Genomic DNA, 23554 nt, shown 5'->3' on the forward strand with positions numbered 1-23554 from the left:
AGTTTTGTTTTCTTAATTTCTCACTGGTTGCCCCTGTAATTTTATTCACACAGAACAGGAGCAATGTTCCCTCTAAGCTGAGGAGTCCTGTGAGCAAAAATTATACTTTGTGGGCTACTGGCATTAAAGTTATGAGTTAGCAATTTGGCCTACTGCATAAATTACTTTGTTCTGGGACCATCCTTCCTGAGCAAAGACAAAAAATGTGTGAGCTGGAGACTAAAAAAACTCAGCTTATTGGAAACACTGGACAGGAGTCAGCCACAGCTAGATTGGTGCTTTTTGTGTGGCCCCATAGTCAGTGGCCCTTTGGGCATTAATGTGGCTCAGCTTATCACAGTTATGTTCACAGAGAGCTGCATGACTTTTGATAGTCTGTTAGTCTCTGGTGTCGTGTACATACCTCAAGGAGAATTAGATTCAGTTATGAGCACTTTAGATGATCTTAAGTCACTGTCAGCTTTCCCTACAGAAACCCTGTAAGGAGACATGGGATGCCCCCACCATAAATTTGTTAGAAGAAAGGCAGGATTAAAATATTACACTAAAAGAAATGAGAGCCAGTGTCATGTAGTGGTTAAGAGTGTTGGACTAAGATCTGGACACCCAGGTTCAAATCCTCACTTGTGCCATGGAAGCACATAAGGTAACCTTGGGTTAGTCACACTCTCTCAGCCTAACCTACCTCACAGGGTTGTTGTTTGGATATAATGGAGGGGAAGAGAACATGATAAGTTGCTTTGGGGTCCCCAATGAGGAGGAAGGTGGGCTCCAAGTGAATTAAATAATAAATGAATAAAATTCAAATTATACATTTAGGTTTCAAGATAGAGCTTCTCTTTTTGATGAAAATCTCTGGTTCATTTTAGAATGGCTTCTCAAATAAAGTTTGGTTTTTTCCATCCAAAAAGGCTGTAAAATTTTGGATAATGGTATCCTCTTCAAAGAACTCCTTCAGACTCCAAACTTCCGAATTACTGTGGTGGATGATGCAGATACAGTTGAGATTTGTGGTGCACTTAAGGTAAGATTAGTTTGGGGCAGGAAAATAAGATTACTGATCTCTATCCCTGTAAAGTTAGAGAGCAGTGCAGTCAGAGAATTCAGTGCCAGACTTAATTCTGATGCAATGAGGCAACGGGAAGGGAAGGCCTCAGCCTCAAACAGGCCAGCTCCTTGGACACTGTACAAAACAGGATGCTGTATTAGATGCACCAGTGGTCTGATCCAGCAGGAGGACTCTACTTATGTTGAAAATGCTTGCTTCCTCTGTAACCTTGAGTAATGTACTGATGCTCAAACAAAGGTAAAGGAGTGTTGCCAGATCTCCCCTTGCCTGTGTTCTTTCAGATAGCCCTTTTTATCCCTTGGCAACAAAGAGAAAGCATTGTGATATTGAGTGTTCTTCTCTATATGGCTGAAGAGGAATGCAGTGTCCAGCACTGCTCCTGCTCATTTGCTTGCCATTTTAGAAGTTGCCAGAGGAGAATTATGGTGGTGAAAAGTGCTATCATCACTTACCTGTGGCAACCTTGCAGGGTTTTCAAGGCAATAGTTGCCATTGCTTGCTTCAGCGTAGCAACCATGGACTTCCTTGGTGGTCTCCCATCCAAAAACTGAACAGAATTGACCCTGCTTAGCTTCCAAAGTTTGATGAGATTGAGCTAGCCTGGGTTATCCTGGTCAGGGCAGAGCTGTGATAACCCTAGTGTGATTTGTCTAACCATAAGGATTCAAAGCAAGTCCTGATTCATAGGGGAAAAGGTGTAGACAGCCATGTTAGTTCATGCAAAATCCAGGGGGGGGGGGAAAGGGGAACCAAAATCATGCTATAACTTTGATGCCAACCCATAGAACATTGTGCAGGATTTTGGTTTCTCTAGGGTCCTTCAACAGTCAGATGAATTGAAAAATGAAGGAAGAAAAGCACATTTTCCTTATCCAGATCTTAAAACTCTATTGTGCCAGCCCTTGGTGCTGGATGCTGGCATGCTCATAGTTTTGCTGTAGGTGTTCATTTACAGCACTTGCATTCTGGGGAAAAGAAGCATATAATGAAAGGTTCCCTCATTTTTAAAAAATCAGCAATGTCCAGATGTATTTATAACTTATAGAAACATGTTTTTAGCTTTGTGCTTCATGAGTCCAAAGCCAAGCACCAGTGCTAAAAGAGAAGCAAGGATTGCTACCACAGAACCTGAGATGAGTATCCAACAGTATAAGATGTCCACCACAAAGCAAATCTTTATTTTAAAAAAAAAAAACTTTACATTTCTTTTTCCTTCATCCCATCTAAATAGATTCCAATAAGGATTATTGCATCCGTAGTTTTTTTATTTTAGACAAACCAATGAGAACTAAGAAGGGATATGGTAGAAGATGACAGTTATGAATGGTATGAAGAAAGCAGACAGAGCAAAGTTCTGGCCCATTCTTATACAGTCCTAGAATTTCAGGGTCATTCAATTAAATTGCTCAGCAGTAGATGCAGGACAGACACAAGAAAGTCTTCTTGTATGCAGTGCAGAAATGACTACTGAGATTCAGTTTACTTATTTATCATTTACCTTTTTTATTGAGGCTCAAGTAGAATTACAGAATTATAAACCAGAAAATGCTCAGGTATGCTATGCAATCCTAAGCAGAATGATATCCTTTTAAGCCCATTGACTTTAATGGACTTAGAAGGGGGCAACTCTGTTTAGGATTGCACTGACAGGCATGGCCATTGGTTTAGATGGCTTTAAAGAGAGATTATGGCACAAATTCCTGGGAGATCTGTCTATTAATGACTGTTAGCCACCACAATTAAATAACATCTCCATTGTCACTGAGTGCCATTTTCTGGGTGTCAGCAGTGCCCTGCTTGTAGGCGGGCCACCATGGGAAATGCACTGCTGGGCTAGATTAACTTTGGTTTGATCCAGCAGGGCTTTTCTTACAATCCTTGCATCAGGGTTGAAGCCAACCCATGTATTACAGAGAGAATTCTAAAGAGAGAATTACTAGCATTTTCCTGTCAATAATGATGATTTTAGCTGCTGATTGAGACTTTTAAGACTGCGTCCATAATGAAGTCTTCTGATCTTCCAGCTGCAATGGTTATTATAGAAAGAACATCTGCTGTTGAGATGCACGCATTTCTGCATATCCATTTCGAATTATGTCTTTTTATTGTATCTGGCAAATGGGCTGATGGAGATACACAAGCACTGTGGGATGTGGGCAGCCCTGAAAGTAAAATCTTTGCTTTAAATAGCAGATGTGTGATACAGTTGTCAGCAGTCCAAGGGTGCCATAGAGACAGGGCTAGGAACAGCTGCCTGTCAGCAAGAATTTCCTCTCTGTACTGACTGCTTGATAGCTTTCCCTCACTAAGATCAAGTCTGATGAAAAGTTTGTAAGTGCTCTTAAATGGAAATACCTTCCTGTAAGAAGGTGAAGAATCATCAGGCTTCAAGTATGTGAAGCAATGACTAGTAATCTTATGTGAACTCCTATTTAAATGTTCATAGTGAGATCCAGGTGTAGACTGAGTAGTTAGTGATCCAAGAGCAAGGCAAGCTGATTAGGCTCTACGGTGCCAAAAGCAGGCATTGGCTCACTCATTGCCTCTTCCCACAAACTGGCAGCAGATCAGTATTTTCACTGTGGAGACTCCCAACTCAAGATATCTCTGTGGTGTTTGCAGAGTCTCTTGTCTCAGCTTGTGTGGTTGTCACCAGCATTCTGTTAAATCTCCCTGTAAGCTAACAGGGAGCTTCACCCCTTATGATCTCTGAATGGCTAGACGACATACTGGCCTCTTGTTAGACTCTGGTCTGAATGGAAGAAGCCCCTTCTTCTGCAATAGGCAAGTTCAAAGCAAAACCTGTACCAATTTCTAGAGGAAGTGAGACTCCAGTTCTGAGGATACAGTTTGCTCTCTCGTTGCTGTACTCTGAGCTTCAGAAGGACTTCTTTTCTATGCTACAAAACTGTAATTTTTGCAAGGAACTGCTTGGCCAACACAACTCTGTCATTAGTTTGCTGAGTCATGACTAAAGCATGCATGCTACCCTTCTGATGCTGTGGGCATTTCCACAGTGTATGAAATGAACAGCCACATTGTAGATGATGGTGTGGGTTGTCTGGATTCTCAATATTTTTCTTTAAGACTGGGGAGGGGTCTCCAGTATGACCCTCTCTTACCTTGCCCTCCCTCCTCCAACAGTGACTATCCACAGAAGGAAGTAACATTGCCCTGCAGGCTGCTCTTCATATTCAGGCATCTCCACAGGAGGGAGAGACTTCTGTCATCAAAGTTGGACTTCTTCATTTCCCCTGTCCTACTGCAGCCCAAAATGTCCTCTAACACACTGCTCCTGACAATAGGGGGCCCACAGGACCAGAAGGGGGAATCCACCAAAATGTCCCCCCGTCCATTACTGAAGATTTTCTGCTGGATCCAGTTCATTATTTATTCTGCCTTTTCCATATTGCCAAGACACATTCTTTCAGATAGTTTCAGAGTTGCTTTGGGGGAATCCAGAAGCACTTTTATTATCAAAAATGCCACTTGTTTCTGATAATGCCTTTCCCACACATCTGCTCTGCAGGCTCCGTTTTGTGTTTTCCCTGCACAGATCCATTGTTCATCATGATATATTTATTGGATTTATAACCTGCCCTCCCCTGCACAGCAGAGCTCAGGGTGGGTAACAACAATAAATTAGGTTAGAAAACTTTAACAAACGTTTAAAACAGCACTAAAATTTACAGTAATCAGTAATCAATAAGATAGCACCTAAAGAGAGCACAAACAGTGCCTCATATCCTGGCAATGAAAGAGGTGGAGGAGAAAAGATGGAAAGAAAAAAAGGAAGGAGAAGGAAATCAGCCTGATTTAAAATCGTCACTGTTCTCAGCCGCAGGCCTGGCAGATCACCTCCATTTTGCAGGCCCTTCAGAACTGCATCAGGTCCTGTAAAGCCTGGATCTGGCTCAACAGAGAAAAGCCCTGGCTGTCGTCAAGACAACCGAACACTCTTTGGGCCAGGGATCACCAGCAGGTTGTTGTCAGTTGGGTGCAGTGCTCTTTGGAGGAGTGGGGTATAGTAGGAGAGGTAGTACCATAGGTATGTTGGTCCCAGACAATTTAGGGCTTTAAAGCAGTGTTTACTAGCATTGTTGCATATCCCAGAATTGTTGCTGCTCCTTGGTCATCCTGAAAATAATTTAGTAGCATTCTGTATTTCTCCAGCTCTTTCTGTGATATGGGGTAGCTTCATTTTGGTGGTTCTGTGTCCTAGGAGAGAAGAAACGCAAGAGAAGCTTCATTATTTATGTTGGCTCTCTTCTAAGCTTGGCAAGATGCACATTGGCAATCTATTCTGAATTGTATCTGCTCTGGCAAAGTTCTCTGCAGTTCACTGAATCTCAACTCAACCTTGTGATCTATTGCCTGTCTAGATGCTATATGTAGCTTGAAAGGGAAAATAGGTTTGTACATTGGTAGATATCTTACAGTATTCACCATTTGAGCATATGATATTACTTTATAAAGAGTCAAACCATTGGCTTGCTTAGCAGAGTATTGTATAACATGCTATGGCTCTCCACGAGCTCAAGTGAATGATTTTACCCTAATAACAACTCTCTTAGACCTGAAGATCTTGCAAATTAACATGCAATCCTATGCAAAGTTACTCCAAAGTTACTCTAAGTCTACTGGTTTCTGTGGACTTAGACTAACTCTGCATAAGATTGCACTGTAAGCCTGGAACCTTCGATATGCATAGATGCCATTGGTATCTGTGTTAAGCATGTTATATTCTAAAACTCTAGTTTTACAAATGTAGAATGGGTGATGCCTATTATCAGATGTTGTGAGATGTGAAATTAAGTTTCTTTGGTTGAGGAGGACTGGCGCCCTGTTCACTGGGTCACACTTTGGTTTGGATTTTGTGCATTGTTGGGGAATGTGGATTCCTCTCTTTGGCTCATAAGGACCACAAACAAAACAGACTCGTACCAATGTACAAACCCATTTTTTTTATTTATTTATTTATTTTTATTTATTCGGGATTTGTATCCCGCCCTTCCCACAAGTGGCAGGAAGCCTTAAAGATTTAATTTCAGCTTCCAAATCTCGTGAACCATGCCATTGTTTCAGCATCATCCCCCCCCTCCCCCCGTTTATTCCATAGAACATTGTGGCAGTGGGAGCTGGCTTTTGTGATGGTCTTCGCTGTGGTGATAATACCAAAGCTGCTGTCATTAGACTCGGACTAATGGAAATGATCGCCTTTGCAAAAATCTTCTGCAAGGGGCAGGTGTCCACTGCCACCTTCCTAGAGAGCTGTGGGGTTGCCGATCTTATCACCACGTGTTATGGTGGACGCAACCGAAGAGTGGCCGAAGCGTTTGTGAAAACAGGAAAGGTACAGTATCTGAAGCTTGTGTTTCTGTTTGGTGTTTTCTCATGGCCTCTAGATCGATAATTCCCAAATTGGGGTGGGGGGGCTCTGGAACTATTACAAGAAGTCTGCAAATCAAAATGTGTACTAAGCATACTCATTTTTGTCTTTTGCCATTACATATTTTCTCAGTCAATGGATACTAATAGTACAACAACTATCATGTAGGGGCTCCATTAAACTTTTTAATATTAATCCACAATCTGCTCCCTAGACTGAGTCTTCTTTGTTTGGAATGATCTTGTGACTTGTAGAAATATAGATTAATGCAATCTGCAGTAGAAGGGGTAGGGCAGTGCCTGATTTTGCTAGGCTTTTTCATAACCCTATTTTTAAAAAATCCCTGTATGAGCTAGGCATAACAATCCCTGGATGAGCTCCACCACCTATTTTTCTACAAAATCACCCCTGTTGACCGGCATTCAGTATTATCAGTAGAACTGCTGCTAGTGAAATCCACTGGAAACTATTGCTTGTGTTGTGGTTTGGAGTTTGTTTGTTTTTTTAATCCAGCTGCTTTCTGGAAGTTCCGAGTAGGTCTAGAAAGCCAGTTCATTTGTAAGTAACAGAACTGGACCCTTTGGCCACCACAAGCACTTCAGAGTTTATTTCATTGGCACAATAAACCCTCCTGTTCTCTTCCACTGAACTCCTGCTACCCTGTGTTGTGGATGAGGGAATAGTGTTGCCAACCTCCAGGCCCACCTGGAGTTCTTCTGGAGTAACCACTGATCTCCAGAGTAAAGAGATCAGTTACCGCTGAGAAAATGGCAGCTTCATGGTGCAGATTCTACGGAATACCATAGAGCCAAAGGGAAATGGAAGTCCTAGAATGATATAAGATCATTGCTGAGCTCCCTCCTCTCCCCAGGAACTGCCCCCAAAATCTCCAGAAATTTCCTAAGACAGAGGTGGCAATCCGAGTGAGATCTCCATCTGATCTAGACTTTCCTACTAGCTCATGTCACTTTCATATCCTCAATGCTGCTCAAGAATTGCATCCTTGTGAGAATGGTTCATGTCAGAGGCCTGGGCTGATGCATGTTGTGCTATCTTCTGACTGCAGATATGCAATAGACTTCGTGCCCAATGTTCTCCTGCCCAACTGCTTTTTGCTGAATGCATTTTTTTAAAAAAAAACCCCTTCTGTCTGAAGTTATTCTAATAGGTAGAAAAATTATTGTATTGTTTTAAAATGAGCATCTACATATATGATTTTTAAAATATTTAGTCAATTGAAGAATTAGAGCAAGAAATGCTGAATGGGCAAAAGCTCCAAGGACCACAGACTTCTGCGGAGGTGTATCGCATCCTTAAACAGAAAGGATTAGTGGAGAAGTAAGTAAGAAAATGTGGGATATGTTATGCCTGTGAGGAATAAATGTTTTTCATGTCAAGTTTGCTGCTTCTGTCTCCTGGTAGCTATTGGGGGATGGGGGGGAGGAATTACTATCTAACAAACTCTGCAGGGAACTGTACCCTAAGCTGAATCCATATATCAAGGGACTGAGATCAACAAGACAGAGACTTGGTTCAGAAGATTGTCCAGTATATGGTCTAATTTGGGTTTGGGGGACTGGAAATAAGTTGTGGGCTTGTGCCTCCCGCTCATGAGAGCTTCACTTTTAATCGGGGTTGGTTGCTGGTTAGGCTGGACTGATGCAGTGATGGGTGGGCAGCATTTGTGGCCCCTTGTCTTCTCGGCATAGATAGCTGTGAAGTGGGAGCCTCTTGCTATTGCTTTTCAGGTCTAGTGCCTCCCTTGTTGGGGTGACAAGGATGAGTGTGTGTGAATGTACACCTCCCTCTGACGCCAGTCCTGGACCTGAACAGCTGAAACCAAGACAGGAAGAAGATCCCTCCCTCCTCCATCTGTGCTGCCACTCCTGTTGTTCTGTGTGTCGCAGGGACAGCACAGAAAGCAGCCCACCTGCACTGTATTGATGGTGTGCTGATCATGGTCATTTATGGTGGACTTATCATGCATGCATAAGGACAGGGTCTGAATTGCTGAGCAGACAGGTTAAAACGGATAAAAGGAAGTACTTCTTCACCCAAAGGGTGATTAACATGTGGAATTCACTGCCACAGGAGGTGGTGGCGGCCACAAGTATAGCCACCTTCAAAAGGGGTTTAGATAAAAATATGGAGCACAGATCCATCAGTGGCTATTAGCCACAGTGTGTGTGTATATATAAAATTTTTTGCCACTGTGTGACACAGAGTGTTGGACTGGATGGGCCATTGGCCTGATCCAACATGGCTTCTCTTATGTTCTTATGAGTCCTTTGGCACCTTTAAGACCAACGAAGTTTAATTCCAGGTATAAGCTATCTGAAGAAAAAGCTTCACATTGAATAAAACTTTGTTAGTCTTAAAGGTGTCACTGGACTCAAACTTTGCTGCTCCAAAACAACACGCTACTCACCTGACTTGATTATCATCCAGAAGTTTTCCTAGAGGGGCAAATAGTGGCTTCTTTGGGTTAATCCAGGTCAGGAAAATGGCTCCTCCTCTTGGTGTGCCTGAGAATTAAGTTCTGAGCATGAAACTCCCAATTTGGGGAGGAGGGAACACACGGACAGACAAGAGGTCATTGTTTTACATGGTTAGGCCCTCTTAGACATTGCCTTCCTGTGTTGTCTTTTTTAGGTTTCCACTTTTTGCTGCTGTCTATCAAATCTGCTATGAAGGAAGACCTGTCCAAGAGATGATCTCCTGTCTTCAAAGTCATCCAGAGCATATATAAAGTGTGCTTTCTTTCCATTGTCACAACTCCTGCCTTTCCTCTTCATGAGCAAGTCTGAATAGATGTAATTAAGCCTCACAAGAAGACACTCCATTAAGCAATCAGGGCAACACTTGAATGTCTACAGATTTCTGTGCTTATCATAAAATAGCACAGATCCTCAATTTGTTGTGTTTTTTTTTAACTGGATGAAGTTCAGGAGGTTTTCAGATATATAATGTAGCACTTGCACTCCTATCCTAAACCCAGTGGGACATGGGGAGGTCAGATCTCCCAACATACATTTTAAAAGCAACCGATTTCCCCCTCCGCCCAGGTTCCAATCAGGGCACAGTTTTTGTATGGGAGGGAGAGGTTAGCTCTGTATCCTCATGTAATTTTTCTGAACTGCTGTTAACAGCATGAGAAAAAAGACAAGTGCCCATATCAGACTTCTCTTTTCTTTCTCTAATTAGGGAGCAGGTTTCTACTCTCCCCCACGACACACACGCACAAGGCCCCAATCCAAATTGGGAGCTCTCTGTTTACTTTTCAGCTTGCAGTGCAGTCCTCAGCAGAGCTGTACCTTCCATTGACTTCAGTGGATTTAGAAGGGCCTAACCCTGCTTAGGACTGCACTATCGGTCATGGCTGTTTCACATTTCATCTAGTTGCTCCCTGGGTTCATGTGTCTTTGCATAGTGGGAAAAAAAGCTTGATTATTTTTTGTCTGTTGCATTCCAGAGCTTCCTTTATGTGAAGGGCCCGTAATTAAATATAGCCTGAAAATGCCGCTTGCTTTGGAATCATTTGCTGAAATGCACTTAAGTTGTATAGGACACACATTTGACTTTTAATTAGATTTGCACATCACTTGACAGAAGCATACAAGCATTTTGGTAGGGAATCAGTTTGATAGCTCTTACTTTTGAACAGTTTTTTAGAAACAGAAAATTCAAAAGTGTGTTTAAATGGATGTTAATTTTTCTGAAGGGGTATGCTGCAGACAGTAAACCTCTTCCTGTTTTTCTTTTTGTATCTCTCCTTTTACTTCCTGTACCATGTAAGAGTAAATATGAACACAACCTTGGTGTGTGGCAGCACACACACAGCCCAGTATGGCTTTGGGCTCAGGTCTGTATATGTACAAGTTGACCCTTATCAGATTTTGACAAAGGTGATGATGGGGTGGGGGAGTGATCACTGGGACAGATACTTTGACATGGCACCAATAAATGGTGAGATAGCAGCTTGTTGCTACCTAGCTTAAGCGACCTTTCCAATGCACTTCCAAGAGGTAGAGATATGTGATTTTTTTTTGCTACAAATCTATTTTTCTATAGTTGTTATGCCCCCAAAGTTCATCTTCATCTACTTTTTGCTACCTTTGCTAAACCCTGGGATTCTATGGGCCCTTTCTAATAGAGGCCAATTCCTCAGTTGTGCCTCCCAAGCCCTTTCTGCAGGTAGATCCTTAAATGTTGTGGGTCTGTCTGCCAATCATACATAAAACTCTGTCCCTTAGTTATTCCTTTGTGTTATTCAGCATTCCTAACATTCACATTGCCATGTTAATCCACCAGCTGTAGGAGCTGCATCCCCCCAAAAATGGGCTGGGAATTCCCTTGAGCACATACTTGTATCATTTCTTGAACTATGTTTGTTCTTGAACAAACTAATTATACTGGCGTTTATTTCAGTGCCTGTTTATTATGCTGTGTGAATTTGAGTGCTCTACCCTTTTTGAAATCCCTTGATCAGTTCCCCATTGCTTTCAAATGTGAGAAGTTTCTGGAAGCTGCTCATAGTCTAAGCCGCCTTGGTCCCTAATGTCTTAAATGAAAGACTGAGATGACCTAGTCTTGCGTTAATTAAACTGGAACATTGCTGAATCAACTTACCTGTTTATGTGGAGTGAAAAACACTACACCTTCCAAAAAGCTTATTTGTAAAGAATCACATGCATTAATTTACTTTCTGGGAAGTAATGCTGTTGTACCAAGTACCAGGAGTTAATTCTGTGCTGAGAGAAAAACTCGGTTGTCTTTTGTATATACTCCTAACCTTAGAGGGATCTGGCTTATTTTTTAAACTCTTTGTTGCTCATGGTTCAGAATGAAACTCCTCTTGACTTGTGCAGCCCATAATGAGTTTTATTGGAGGCTGTTCCTGCTTAAGGTCAACAGAGTCTCCTGCATAGGCTTGTTGTGGGTTACAGCAGTTGAGCTTCTCCTTATTCAGATGCCTAAGAATGAGCTTCCCAAATTCATTTCTCAGCTTGGGTAAACTTGGGAATGAGGAGTGCTTCCCATACACAAAATACTAAAGGACTTGGAAACATGGAGATCTTGTGTGTGGTAGTCGTGTTGCATGCATTTCCTGTTTATGTGTTTTGCTACATCCTCCCCAAACATTCATGTGTAGGGAAAACAACATGAAAGAAACCCTAGAAGTGGCAGTTTGTATATGGACAGTTTGCTTCATCACTGCAATAGTGTTTGAAAAACTCCAAATAAATGACAGTGCTCTGCATGACTGAAGAATGTGAAGACACAGCAATTTGCCTTATTCTCTGAATTCCTCTATTATATTAACTAATGAAGATGTACAGGATTAGGCTGCCTCAAGTGTAATGTGAAAGTAGAAAAACTGAAGGATTGAAGGGGACATCTGAGAATTTGGTTATCTGGCTTCAAATCAGGCAGCTTGCGAATGGGAAATACACACTCCTCTTTGTGGTATAAATTTCTGTGAAGCATTTGTCGGTCTTTTGATATTGAACCATCTAGTTTAATGACGACTTTATCTTTTATCTGTAACCTACAATATATATTAACTATCCGTTTTTTGTATAATAAGCAAAGGGCTGTATAAGCTGAATGTGATTAAGTATACTGTTGAATTACTCCACTTAATAAAAAGGCGGCGCTTTTTTTCCCTATAAAGCCATTCAGCAATGAAATCTGATGTAAGATTTAATGGTAAATTTCATCAGACTCTGCTCATTTTATTTTTTCAATAAAAGCTAAGATTCTGTGATTATCCTGTGTCTGTCCCTGGAGATAATTTTATCCTGCTACTCTGCTGAAATATTCCTGCAATGAAAACTGCACTATTCATTGATACTTTACTTTGCAGCATTCTCTGAGAACAAAAGTTTGAAGATGATTCTTTTTCTTTTCTTTAGCACTTAGTTGGAATAACACAACTGGAGATATTGTGCTCCCTACAAAATGTATCAAAATATACTTCCAACTGATCAAAAATAGCCAAGGGACATGGTATGTGAGGGTTTTCTTTTTTTAAAAAAATAATACTAATTGGCTAAGTAAACTTTTAGGGTTGGATCCAAAAATTCATGTTCTGTCCACAGAAGGCACTTCTGCCAGCCAAAAAGAGCTTCCCTCTTTCCCTCTGCCAATTCAACACATGAGGTGAAGTAGGGGGGTCTGCTGTGGGCTGGAAAATCAGTAACTATCCCCCCACCACCACTATACACCACTGCCAGAAAACAATCTTTGGATTCAATCCACTGTGTTCAAAACACCAGCATGCAGATAAGTTTAAACACAATGAAAAGCTACAAACAAATTTGTAACAGATTTTATTGTATAATTGTGACAAACTAAGGGACCACTTTGGTACAAAGGTTGTGCCTTATTCCTTGGGTTCTTTAAAGTGCATATATAATTTTATGATATACAATTCCATTTTATGTAAAAAAGTTCAGAAATTGGGTGCTACAGTAATTTATCATTGAGTTAGTTCTTTTTGGTTAAGCAACTCCATGCTTGTGTTAGAACATTCACCCTCGTATCCAGCGTTCCCTCTAAGCTGTGCGTGTGAACAGCTGCTGATTAACAGGAAGCCCCACTCAACAGCAACTTGAAGCCATGCAGGGTCTTGCACTGCCTGTTGCCCATTTTAAGATTACAGCAGTTACATTCTGCTCAGGATGCGAACTGCTCCACTGGGGGGGGGCGGGGTTTGGAATTAGAGGGAACATTGCTGGTATCTAACTGGCAAGGCAGGGTAGTGGGACAGAACAACATTTAAAGCTCTTTTTTGACATTTACCTGTGGCTATGGAAGCTGAGGTTCCAAGCAATTCGTTAATCATCCTGGAGTTCCAATATATATGTTTAGAAATGACCAAAATGACTGCATTCCCTGTTATTTCACTATAACACTTTCCCATCTTATTACAGAAATATAGTCTTCATTTAGCAATAGCAGAGCAATACTATCTTCCACCAAATGCGTAGCTTCAGGAGGGATGCACATGGAGCAGTGAGGGAGGGAGGGGACACCCGCCTAGCCAGCCAGATTAGCCTAATCAACCTGGCAATCAATGAGGTGACATGTCACAGCCAGATTGCCCTCACATCCAAAGTAATACCTTATATTATGCGAACTAAGAGGGGAATAGGTTGCTGGGATGAAGGAAAGCCCAAGTTTGTTATATAGGTGGTGTTTTAGACTTGGTTAGGTTAGATCAGGGGTGGGGAACAGTGGCTTTCCAGATGTTTTTTTGCCTACAACTCCCATCAGCCCCAGCCAGCATGGCCAATGGCTGGGGCTGATGGGAGTTGTAGGCAAAACATCTGGAGAACCACTGTTCCCCACCCCTGGGTTAGATACTAGGTTTTAGAAAGATCTCTAAAAGTGGAGTAGGAATGAAAACAAGAAATCAATACAATTCTGGTTTTCATTAAATAAAGAAACAAAGGCGTAATGGCAACTCTCCCTATACAGATATAAAAGCCAGCAGTATTTTGGGTCTTGATTCCACTAGAGGTCACTGCTTTGCAAATCATGTTTCACAAACTGTAGTGGAGACTACAGTACTGTTTCTGCAGTGCTGATGATTGTACCAAGTTCTCAGCTCTACCATTCTGTTACTTGGAAGTGGAACTATAATATAGTGGGTTCTATGCATGGCAGAGTCTCGGAGTAAGTGATAACAAGCTCTTTAATAGGAATCACATAGTAAAAGATCACAGTACAAGACCTGCTTTGGGGCCCACGGGCCGAACTTATATACATCTCTGGGTTCCCACGCAAGCACATTATTGGGTCATTCAAACTGATGGGGGCTTGTGATTGGTCCTGGGCTGCGGGGGTTTGAATCCTACAGCCCTTTGTTCCCAAGTCCCCAAGCTCAGTCCATATGGCTCCAATGAGCCAGGCGGAAACACCAAAGTCTTCCCTTGAGTCCACATACATAACAGGAACTACTATTTATCCCGTGTTATTCAGGATCCCAAAAAAAGCATTTATTATTTCTACGAGTCATTCCTTGAGGAAAGGCAACTCTTCCACAGGGAGGCAAACCTTTTTCTTGCCCACAGAAAGTCTCCTAAGCTTAAACTAATTCTCACCCACAGTAATGCACTTCTGAACCTGGACTGTGGGACTATGGGGCTCAGAACAGGGCCTGAAATAAACTAAGATGCCATCTCTGTCCCCATATCCGCTCTGACAATAATAATAACTGGTCCTAACAATTCCAGCCATATCGTCTCAGGCTCATTTGCTTGTTCATCTTCAAACATTATGTATGCCATCAAGAGTCAGTAATGCTCTTCCATTCTCTACATCAGACAAACAGATCAGTCCCTGCGCAAAAGAATAAATGGGCATAAATCTGACATCAAAAATCACATCACTCAAAAACCTGTGGGAGAACATTATAATTTTGGGACATTCCATAGAACTAGGACTGACAGAGAATCTTCAGAGGGAGATTACAATGTGATATTGCTGCCCTTGAGTTCATTCACAAATTCATAGCAAGACCCACCCTGGTCTTACCTCATTACAGTGCTAATTTCTGTGCTCTGCTCTAATCAAGCAGGTTACAGTTTGCACTGTACTGCAGCATCCTGACTCCTTTCTTTGCAGCACCCCTCTTACCTTCAGACTCAGCGCAGGGATCTCCATTCCTACTTGTCTCTGATGAAAGGAGCCTTTACTCTCAGAAGATCATACCCTGGAAATCTTGTTGATCCCTAGAATGCTACTGGAGGCAACTCTAGCTCTTCTTTATAAGTCAATCTCAAGCGAGTGATCTACAATAACTGTTGAATGTGTGCCTACTACCCCAATTGCCTAATCCAAAGCATGGCCATTACATGAATATTTGGAAAGCTGTACTACAATTACTATAATTGAACAACTGGATTTATATGGAAGTTATGCTCTTTGTTTCTTTGTATCTCTGGGGCAACTGGATAGGTCCAAGTCAAGCTTCAGAAACTGATAAATCAGAAGAAACATGTTGCAAAACAGTGAATATATACTTAAGTTGATAAATTTTTACATTGTGTCATGGTCCCATGATTTTGGGCAGGACATGGAGGTGAGGACGTCTGTGGTGGGGAATGGTATCCCTAGTGCAATGATGTAGCTTCTGGGTGACACTCAAGTATTTGTTTATGGTTTAACCATAGAGTTGAGTTTGAGGCAAATATTAGACTGAGTCACTTCTGGGTTGCACTGGAAGGAACTTCATCACACTAGGGGTGCCGATCACATGTTCTCATTATGCCTGGGGAATTTCTTTCCCCCATGAGAACTTGAGGTGAGAGATTTTCCTCCCCCAGTGGGAAGCTGGCAACCCTACATGATAGACTCAACCCTTACGGGAAGATGGATCTCCAGCTTCCCAGAGGAACTTTATGTACTGATAAGCTGCACCATTGCCTAAGATGCTTTTAGCTTGGCCTATGGCTGTTCTGTTCTTGGCAACAGCTGTAGAGTCAGGAGAGCATGAGTCTCATCATTTATTTAGCCCTGTTCACATAGCGTCACCAACCTCCAGAATTACAACTGATCTCCAGACTACAGAACATAAGAACATAAGAGAAGCCATGTTGGATCAGGCCAATGGCCCATCCAGTTATGTCACACAGTGGCCAAAAATGCATATTTACCCCTTTTAAAGTTAAACGTGGTTGTGCTGGTCTTTTGGGGCAACTCTCTATTTATACAAACAGTGAAATCAATAACGTTATGGTCACTGCTCCCAAGTGGTGCAATCACTTTTACATCTCTCACCAAGTCTTGGGCTTTACTTAGGACCAAATCCAGGATCGCCCCACCCCTTGTAGGTTCAGAGACCATCTGCTCCATAGCACAGTCATTGAGAGCATCTAGAAACTCAATCTCTTTCTCTTGACCAGAACACATATTGATCCAATCAATCTGTGGGTAGTTAAAATCACCTTTGACAACACAGTTTTTACGTCTAGCCACTATCTTTAAGCCTTCCATCATATTATAATCGTCCTCTATCTTTTGATTTGGTGGGCGATAACAAACTCCCATAGTTAAATTTCCTTTTGGGCCCTCTATTTCAACTCAAAGCATTTCTAGAAGAGAATCTAATTCTCTGACCTCAATCTTACTGGACCGTATGCCCTCTCTGACATACAGAGTCACCCCACCTCCAACCTTTCCCTCCCCATCCTTCCGATATAACATATCCAGGAATCACCGTGTCCCACTGATTCTCCTCATTCTACCAAGTTTCTGAAATTCCCACAATGTCTATGTTTTCTCCCAACACTAAACATCCCAACTCACCAATTTTACTTTGAACACTTCTAGCATTTGTGTACAAACATCTATAATTTCCCAGGCAAGCTAGGCCTGCCACCTTCCTCCTGCCGCCTCGAGACTCTGGCAGGCAGTCCATTCTGTTTGTCACCATCTCAGTGGACAACTCTGATCCATTACCTGGTAGAAAAGTAACAGTTAACCCTTCATCTCTTGGAGATGAGTCCTCTCGAACCAGAGACATTTCATCTCCTGTCGGCTTTCCCCCAAGATTTAGTTTAAAAACTGCTCTGCCACCTTTTTGATTTTAAACGCCAGCAGCCTGGTTCCATCTGGGAACAAGTGGAGACCGTCTCTTTTGTACAGCTCCCGCTTGTTCCAGAAAGCATCCCAGTGCCTAACAAACTTAAACCCTTCCTCCTTACACCATCGTCTCATCCACACATTGAGACTTCTAATTTGTGCCTGTCTCTCCAGCCCTGCACATGGAACAGGTAGCACTTCTGAGAAGGCTACCTTGGAGGTCCTGGCCTTAAGTCTCCCACCTAGCAACCTAAATTTTTCCTCCAGGACCTCACGACTGCATTTCCCCACATCGTTGGTGCTAACATGCACCACGACCACTGGCTCCTCCCCAGCACTGTCTATCAGTCTATCTACTACATTTGTAATGTCCACTACCTTCGCACCAGGCAGGCAAGTCACCATGCGGTCAGTACGCGGTTTTGCCACCCAGCTATCTACTTGCCTAAGGATCAAATCACTGACTACCAAGACCCCCCCTCTCTCCCTGCCCAGGGATGGTTCCTTGGTGTAATGTACTCAGTGACGAGACGTGTTGAAGGCAACATACTTTATTAGTGGGTACATCACTAATAAAGTATATAATCGGCCGGGTCCCGATTATATACATGCCCCAGAACAACCCTCCGTAAGGCCAGGTCCAATCCTGGTCAGTTAAACTTCCTGCCACAGATCTTGATTGGCAGTGCGTATTAGCGAGCTACATCTGGGGACCAGTGGGGTTCCACTGGTCGCCTCTGTAGCGTGCGCTGTGCTGTACATAGGGATTAGAATGCAGGACATAACACTTGGCATGAAAGGATTCCCACTCACCAACTGAAGAAGAGGTCCCTTCTGAGGGCGCATTCCCCTTATCCTCAGCCCGGTGCCCTGTTCCCTCTCGACCCTCATGCTCCCTGGCAGCAACGGGGCTGCCACGTTCAGAGCAGGGCTCATCTAACACGTCCCCGAGAGTCTTCTCCGAGTGCCTAACTGACTGTCTCTGCTTCTCCAGGTCAGTCACCTCGGCCTCAAGGGTACGAACTCATTCCCTGAGGACCAGGAGCTCCTTGCATTGAGCACACACCCAAGACTTATGTCCTGTGGGCAGATAGTCATACATGTGACACTCAGTTCCTCTGAAGGAAATGTCAGATTTGGAAAGCAGACTCTATGCCATGGCAACCCTGCTGAGCATTCTCCTCTCCCCAAATTCCTCCCCTCTCCAGGCTCTGTCCCCATTTCTCCAGGAATTGCCCAACCCAGAGTTGACAACCCTGTGTTAATATTGAATGCATGTGCATCCTGCGGGTCACTTAGTAAGCAAGGGCCAACAAACGTTCACTTTACACATGAAACTGAGGACCAGTACCCAGGGCCATCTTAACAGCATTATGGGCCCCGGGCAAAGCAGTGCACTGGGCCCCTGCGACAACTACTCACAGGAATAAAAATGTAAATGGTCGATAAGTACTGCATCATACACAGTTTAGTATGGGGCCCCTAAGCTCATGGGGCCCACAGGCAAGTGCCTGTCAGGCCCATGCATTAAGACAGCCCTGCCAGTACCTGGATATATCTGTGGTTTCAATCACACGTTCAGTTGTACAAGCATTTAATGAAACATGAGCATTACTCAACACACATAAATAAAAATCAAGTGTACACCGTAATGGATTGTATGTGCATTCACTATAACTTATGATCAGGTATGCCCAAGCAAACATTACTTTCGATTGTACCATTTTGGGTTTCCCTTCCCTTATCTATATTTCTGAGATGACTACAAGTTTGCTATCAGCCCACCTTTACTGTCCCTTGATAGGTGCTGTTTCGATGTTTAAAAATCCATGCAATTAGGGTTGTTGGGTTCTTGGCTTTCTCCAGGGCTTTTTGATAGAAAAAAACCCAGTAGGAGCCTGTTTGCATATTTGGCCACATTCCTGACATCACCATTGTTTCACACAGGAACTTAATAAGCAGGAACTTATTTACATATTAAGCCACACCGCCTCATGCCAAGCCAGCCAGAACTGCGTTCCTATGCATTCTTGCTCAAAAAAAGACCTTGCTTTCTCCATGTGGAAAATGGAAGGTTCCTTAAAGAACAAAATCCAGCTATCAGATAACAGCATGTCCAACCATTCCATGTTTTACTGGCCAATGATATTTTAGAACAGTTCCTATAAGAACCAAATCTGTACAACAGGCCGTCTCTATTTGCAGGGGTCCGATTCTGGAATCACTATGGTTGGTGCAGTCTGTGGCAGGGGGTTACTGCTACTTTCTCCCATTAGCAAATTTCCTGCAAAATTTGATGTAGGGATTATGATGATGGCACAGTAGGAGTAAAAAATAGGCGGAGGACTGACCACATCACATGATTAGACCATAAATAAGTGAAATTGTTAGCAGTGAATATGCAAATCCACTGTGCGTCATGCACTGGCTTTGCAATGCGATGGAGTCCCACAGGCTGTACTGCCTGAAAAACAAACACATGAATCGGGCCTAAGCAAAAGGCCTCAGAATGAGTATATAATTATGAGCAGTAGGGAATGAACGATAGGCGAATGCCAGGAACAAGTCACATGTTCCATTCCTATTGCCAGGGTAAGGACAAGGAAATACAAGATAGGCTGACATAAAGCTGAACTCTGGCAGTCAGTGTGCTGCTGCCATAGCAATGCTTTAGCTACCAGCTACCGGAAGGGTGAGAGAGAGACATTTCAACTCTTTAAACTCATCTTCCGGATCTGCCCCGAGTGTCCCTATACTTCACTGGAATTTTGCAAGGATTAATTGAGAAAATGCTAAGAGTCTGATGCGTACAACTATCAATATTTCAGAATGTTCCACATATGGGCAATGCTAACAACAGCACATAATCCCACTCAACCATTCCTTATCTTTGGCTGAGCCTTTAGCAAACTAAACATCTCAGATATTTCCCAGACACTCAGGTGACTTGGTCATTCCTCTGGTTTATTAAAAATCCAGAGAAGAATAATGAAAGCTAGGCTTCAAGAGAGATGCCGCTGAATACTAATACTAATAGTAATACAGCTGAATACTAATAACTTTTTTGTGTGCTGTGCTTTGGGTTATTGAACAAAGCTTCAAAGGACTGTGAACTAGATAGCCTTTTACAAAGACAAGAACCTAGAGAAGTCATGCAGTCAACTGCTATTATTATTATAAATAAGCATATTTTGATTTCCACACTGATCACAGCTGGGTGCTAATTACACATATTACTGCTTATATTGTAGCAACACAATAGCATGAAACCAGTGAAGACTGAGCGGCATTTCATTTGCTGGGAGGATTAAATCCCAGTTTCCCATCCATTTTCTCAACAGTTAGTTAAGGACGTGTTTTCCTTCAGAAAGGCATGCTAAATATTAATTTCCTATAGGTACCACTGAAACACTGTTACAAAGAGCTCTAGGGTTGTTTTTAAATTCAGCTTTAAGCTCTGATTGGAGGACTATCTGCAGTTAACTATATGTAGCTTTTCCCTGTTTTGGTAACAAATCAAGAATAATCAATCGGGATACATACCTATAGCTTTGGATGCATATATAATAGGGTTGCCAGGTCCAACTCAATAAATATCTGAGGACTTTGGGGGTGGAGTCAGGAGACTTTGTGGGTGGAGCCTGGAGCAAGGTTGCAACAAGCACAATTGAACTCTGAAGGGAGTTCAGACCATCACATTTAAAGGGACCACACTCCTTTTAAATGTTTTGCTTTAATTGGAAACAATGGAGGATGGGGGCACATTCTTTTGGGGCTCATAGTATTGGACCCCCGGTCCAATCTTTTTGAAACTTGGGGGATATATTGAGGAGAGGCACTAGATGCTATGCTGTATATTTGGTGCCTCTACCTCAAAAAACAGCCCACAAAGAGCTCCAGATACCCATGGATCAATTCTCCATTATACCCTATGGGACTGATCTCCACAGAGTAGAATGGAGTGCCCAGTAGACATTCAACTCTTCCCCCCGTTTCTGATAACCCTGAAGGGTCTCCAAACGAGGGGATCCCTTGTCCCCAACTGGGGATTGGCAACCCTAATATACATACGTTATTTTAGCCAGGGCTTTTTTTGTAGCAGGAACTCCTTTGCATATTAGGCCACACACTCCTGATTTTACCAATCCTCCAGGAACTTACAGAGCTCTTAGTACAGGGCTACTGTAAGCTCCATGAAGATTGGCTACTTCAGAGGTGTGTGACCTAAGGAGTGTACAAAGGAGTTCCTGGTACAAAAAAAGGTCTAGCAAACCAGTATGCACACAAGAGTTTGTTCCTTTTTCAGATTTTTTTAAAATATTAAAACTGTTTAATTTCAAAGTCTTTACCAAGTCCATTAATAATTATAAAGTCTGGTAGCAATGAAACATTACTGTGCATACTGCCTACTACAAAACATACATACTACATAATGCAACAAGTTACACAGTTTCCTCCCCCTTTTTACAAAGCGTTAACCAATTGCTGGAATACTTAGTAATATATTACCATATGTACCTTTAGTAATTAATGGTATAATAATAAAATAATGTTAGCTCATATTCTTTTCCCAATCCAGTCTTCCATAATAACAAAGTTGCACCACAAATGCTGTTGAAAATATACTGCAGTACTGGAAAACATCAGTAGTAGTAGGAATAATAATAACAATAGCATGCCATAGTGTTGCTACCAATTCATGGCAACCACAGGACCAAGGCAAGAGATCAGCAGAAGCAATTTGCCATTGCCTGCTTCTGCATAGCAACACCTGTCTTCTGTGCTGTCTCCCATCCAAGTACTAACTGTAACTGACCCTGACTTAGCATCCAAGTTCTGACAAGCTCAGGCTAGTCAGGGCTATTAAAGGACAATAACAGAAACTCTTACCTTGTTTTGTCCTATAGAGGCTAAACACTTTCAAGTATAACACAACAACTGCTTTAGGTTTCAATAGTAGCTCCTCTTCCCAGTGAATGTACAGTTGTTTTGTTTTTTTAAACCTGTTAAGAATAAACTGTATGCTAAAGTGTTATGTAAAGATACATGGAACATAAGAACATAAGAGAAGCCATGTTGGATCAGGCCAATGGCCCATCCAGTCCAACACTCTGTCACACAGTGGCCAATATGTGTGAGTGTGTACACACACACACACACACACACACACATATATACTGTGGCTAATAGCCACTGATGGACCTCTGCTCCATATTTTTGTCCAATCCCCTCTTAAAGCTGGCTATGCTTGTAGCCGCCGCCACCTCCTGTGGCAGTGAATTCCACATGTTAATCACCCTTTGGGTGAAGAAGTACTTCCTTTTATTCGTTTTAACCTGACTGCTCAGCAATTTCATTGAATGCCCATGAGTTCTTGTATTGTGGGAAAGGGAGAAAAGTACTTCTTTCTCTACTTTCTCCATTCCATACATAATCTTGTAAACCTCTATCATGTTACCCCGCAGTCGACGTTTCTCCAAGCTAAAGAACCCCAAGGCGTTTTAACCTTTCTTCATAGGGAAAGTGTTCCAAACCTTTAATCATTCTAGTTGCCCTTTTCTGCACTTTTCCCAACATGAGGAACATGAGAAACTCAAATACTATAACAGCTTATCAAGTAAAGGGGAATTGCAAAATCTTGTCTGTACTATAAAGGGCTCTTGTTTGTGTTCATGGCATAAGAAAAATGTTACCAAAGTCACTTATGCATGGAACTCAGAGCTGGCAAATTCTCTCTTAAAGTTGCAGTCAGAAATTCCTTCCCCTTGGATTCAGAAAGTCTGTTTCCCCACCCTCTGAAAGATTATAAGGTCATGCATGCTACCTGTGTAGCAGAATGAAGAAGCCAGTTGACCTGGCTTCCCATAGATTAATTTGGCATAAAAGGGAATGGCAACAATTTCTCCAAGGCAAATTTTCAGGCACTGCAAAGGGCAGCTGTAATACTGGCTCTTGTATCATAGCCAGAGCTGCTGTGGGATAGAAGATACTCCCAAATTATTCAAACAAGTGCATCGGGTTCAGAGCTATCACTATGTGTGTGTGTGTGTGTGTGTGTGTGTGTGTGTGCGTGAGAGAGAGGGAGGGAGGGAGGAAGGTCTGGTTTGTCACTTGATATTTCTTAATATGTAAAGAATGAGGAACTTCTGTCATCACCTAACCCAATAGCAAACAATCTTACAGACAAAAATATTGAATTGTGGGAGCCAGCTAGGTAAAGAGGCCAGGGAAAGATCAATGCAGAGTATCCAGAACCTAAACCCAGCAGACCAGATAGTTATTTAATTAAATATAATTGTATGAACTGTAGTGCCTAATGCTTGTCAGTTATCTTACCACCTTGTCAGACAAAAATGTAGAAGCGCTCCTTCTTATTCAGTAATTGAACAAAATACCTACTACCTTTCTTCCCCTCAAATTGCTGCAAATTAAAAGTTTTTTTAAAACCACACACACAACTGAACATTCAGACTGAAAGTATCCCTGAACAGATAGGCAAAGCACAT

General features: G+C 42.3%; 1 protein-coding gene across 1 annotated transcript in view; it reads left to right on the forward strand.

The window, feature by feature from the left end:
• The window catches only part of GPD1L (glycerol-3-phosphate dehydrogenase 1 like), a 29020-nt gene extending 16792 nt beyond the window's left edge, over nucleotides 1–12228 (forward strand). Inside the window, exons 5-8 of the mRNA XM_060248841.1 lie at nucleotides 912–1024; nucleotides 6189–6422; nucleotides 7690–7796; nucleotides 9111–12228. Of these exons, the coding sequence (XP_060104824.1) occupies nucleotides 912–1024; nucleotides 6189–6422; nucleotides 7690–7796; nucleotides 9111–9207 (551 nt within the window). The 3' untranslated portion in view covers nucleotides 9208–12228. The remainder of the gene's footprint in view (nucleotides 1–911; nucleotides 1025–6188; nucleotides 6423–7689; nucleotides 7797–9110) is intronic.
• The last annotated feature ends 11326 nt before the right edge of the window (nucleotides 12229–23554 follow it).

This window comes from Heteronotia binoei, chromosome 10, assembly GCF_032191835.1.
Source record: "Heteronotia binoei isolate CCM8104 ecotype False Entrance Well chromosome 10, APGP_CSIRO_Hbin_v1, whole genome shotgun sequence".
In the NCBI taxonomy this organism is placed as follows: Eukaryota; Metazoa; Chordata; class Lepidosauria; order Squamata; family Gekkonidae; genus Heteronotia; species Heteronotia binoei.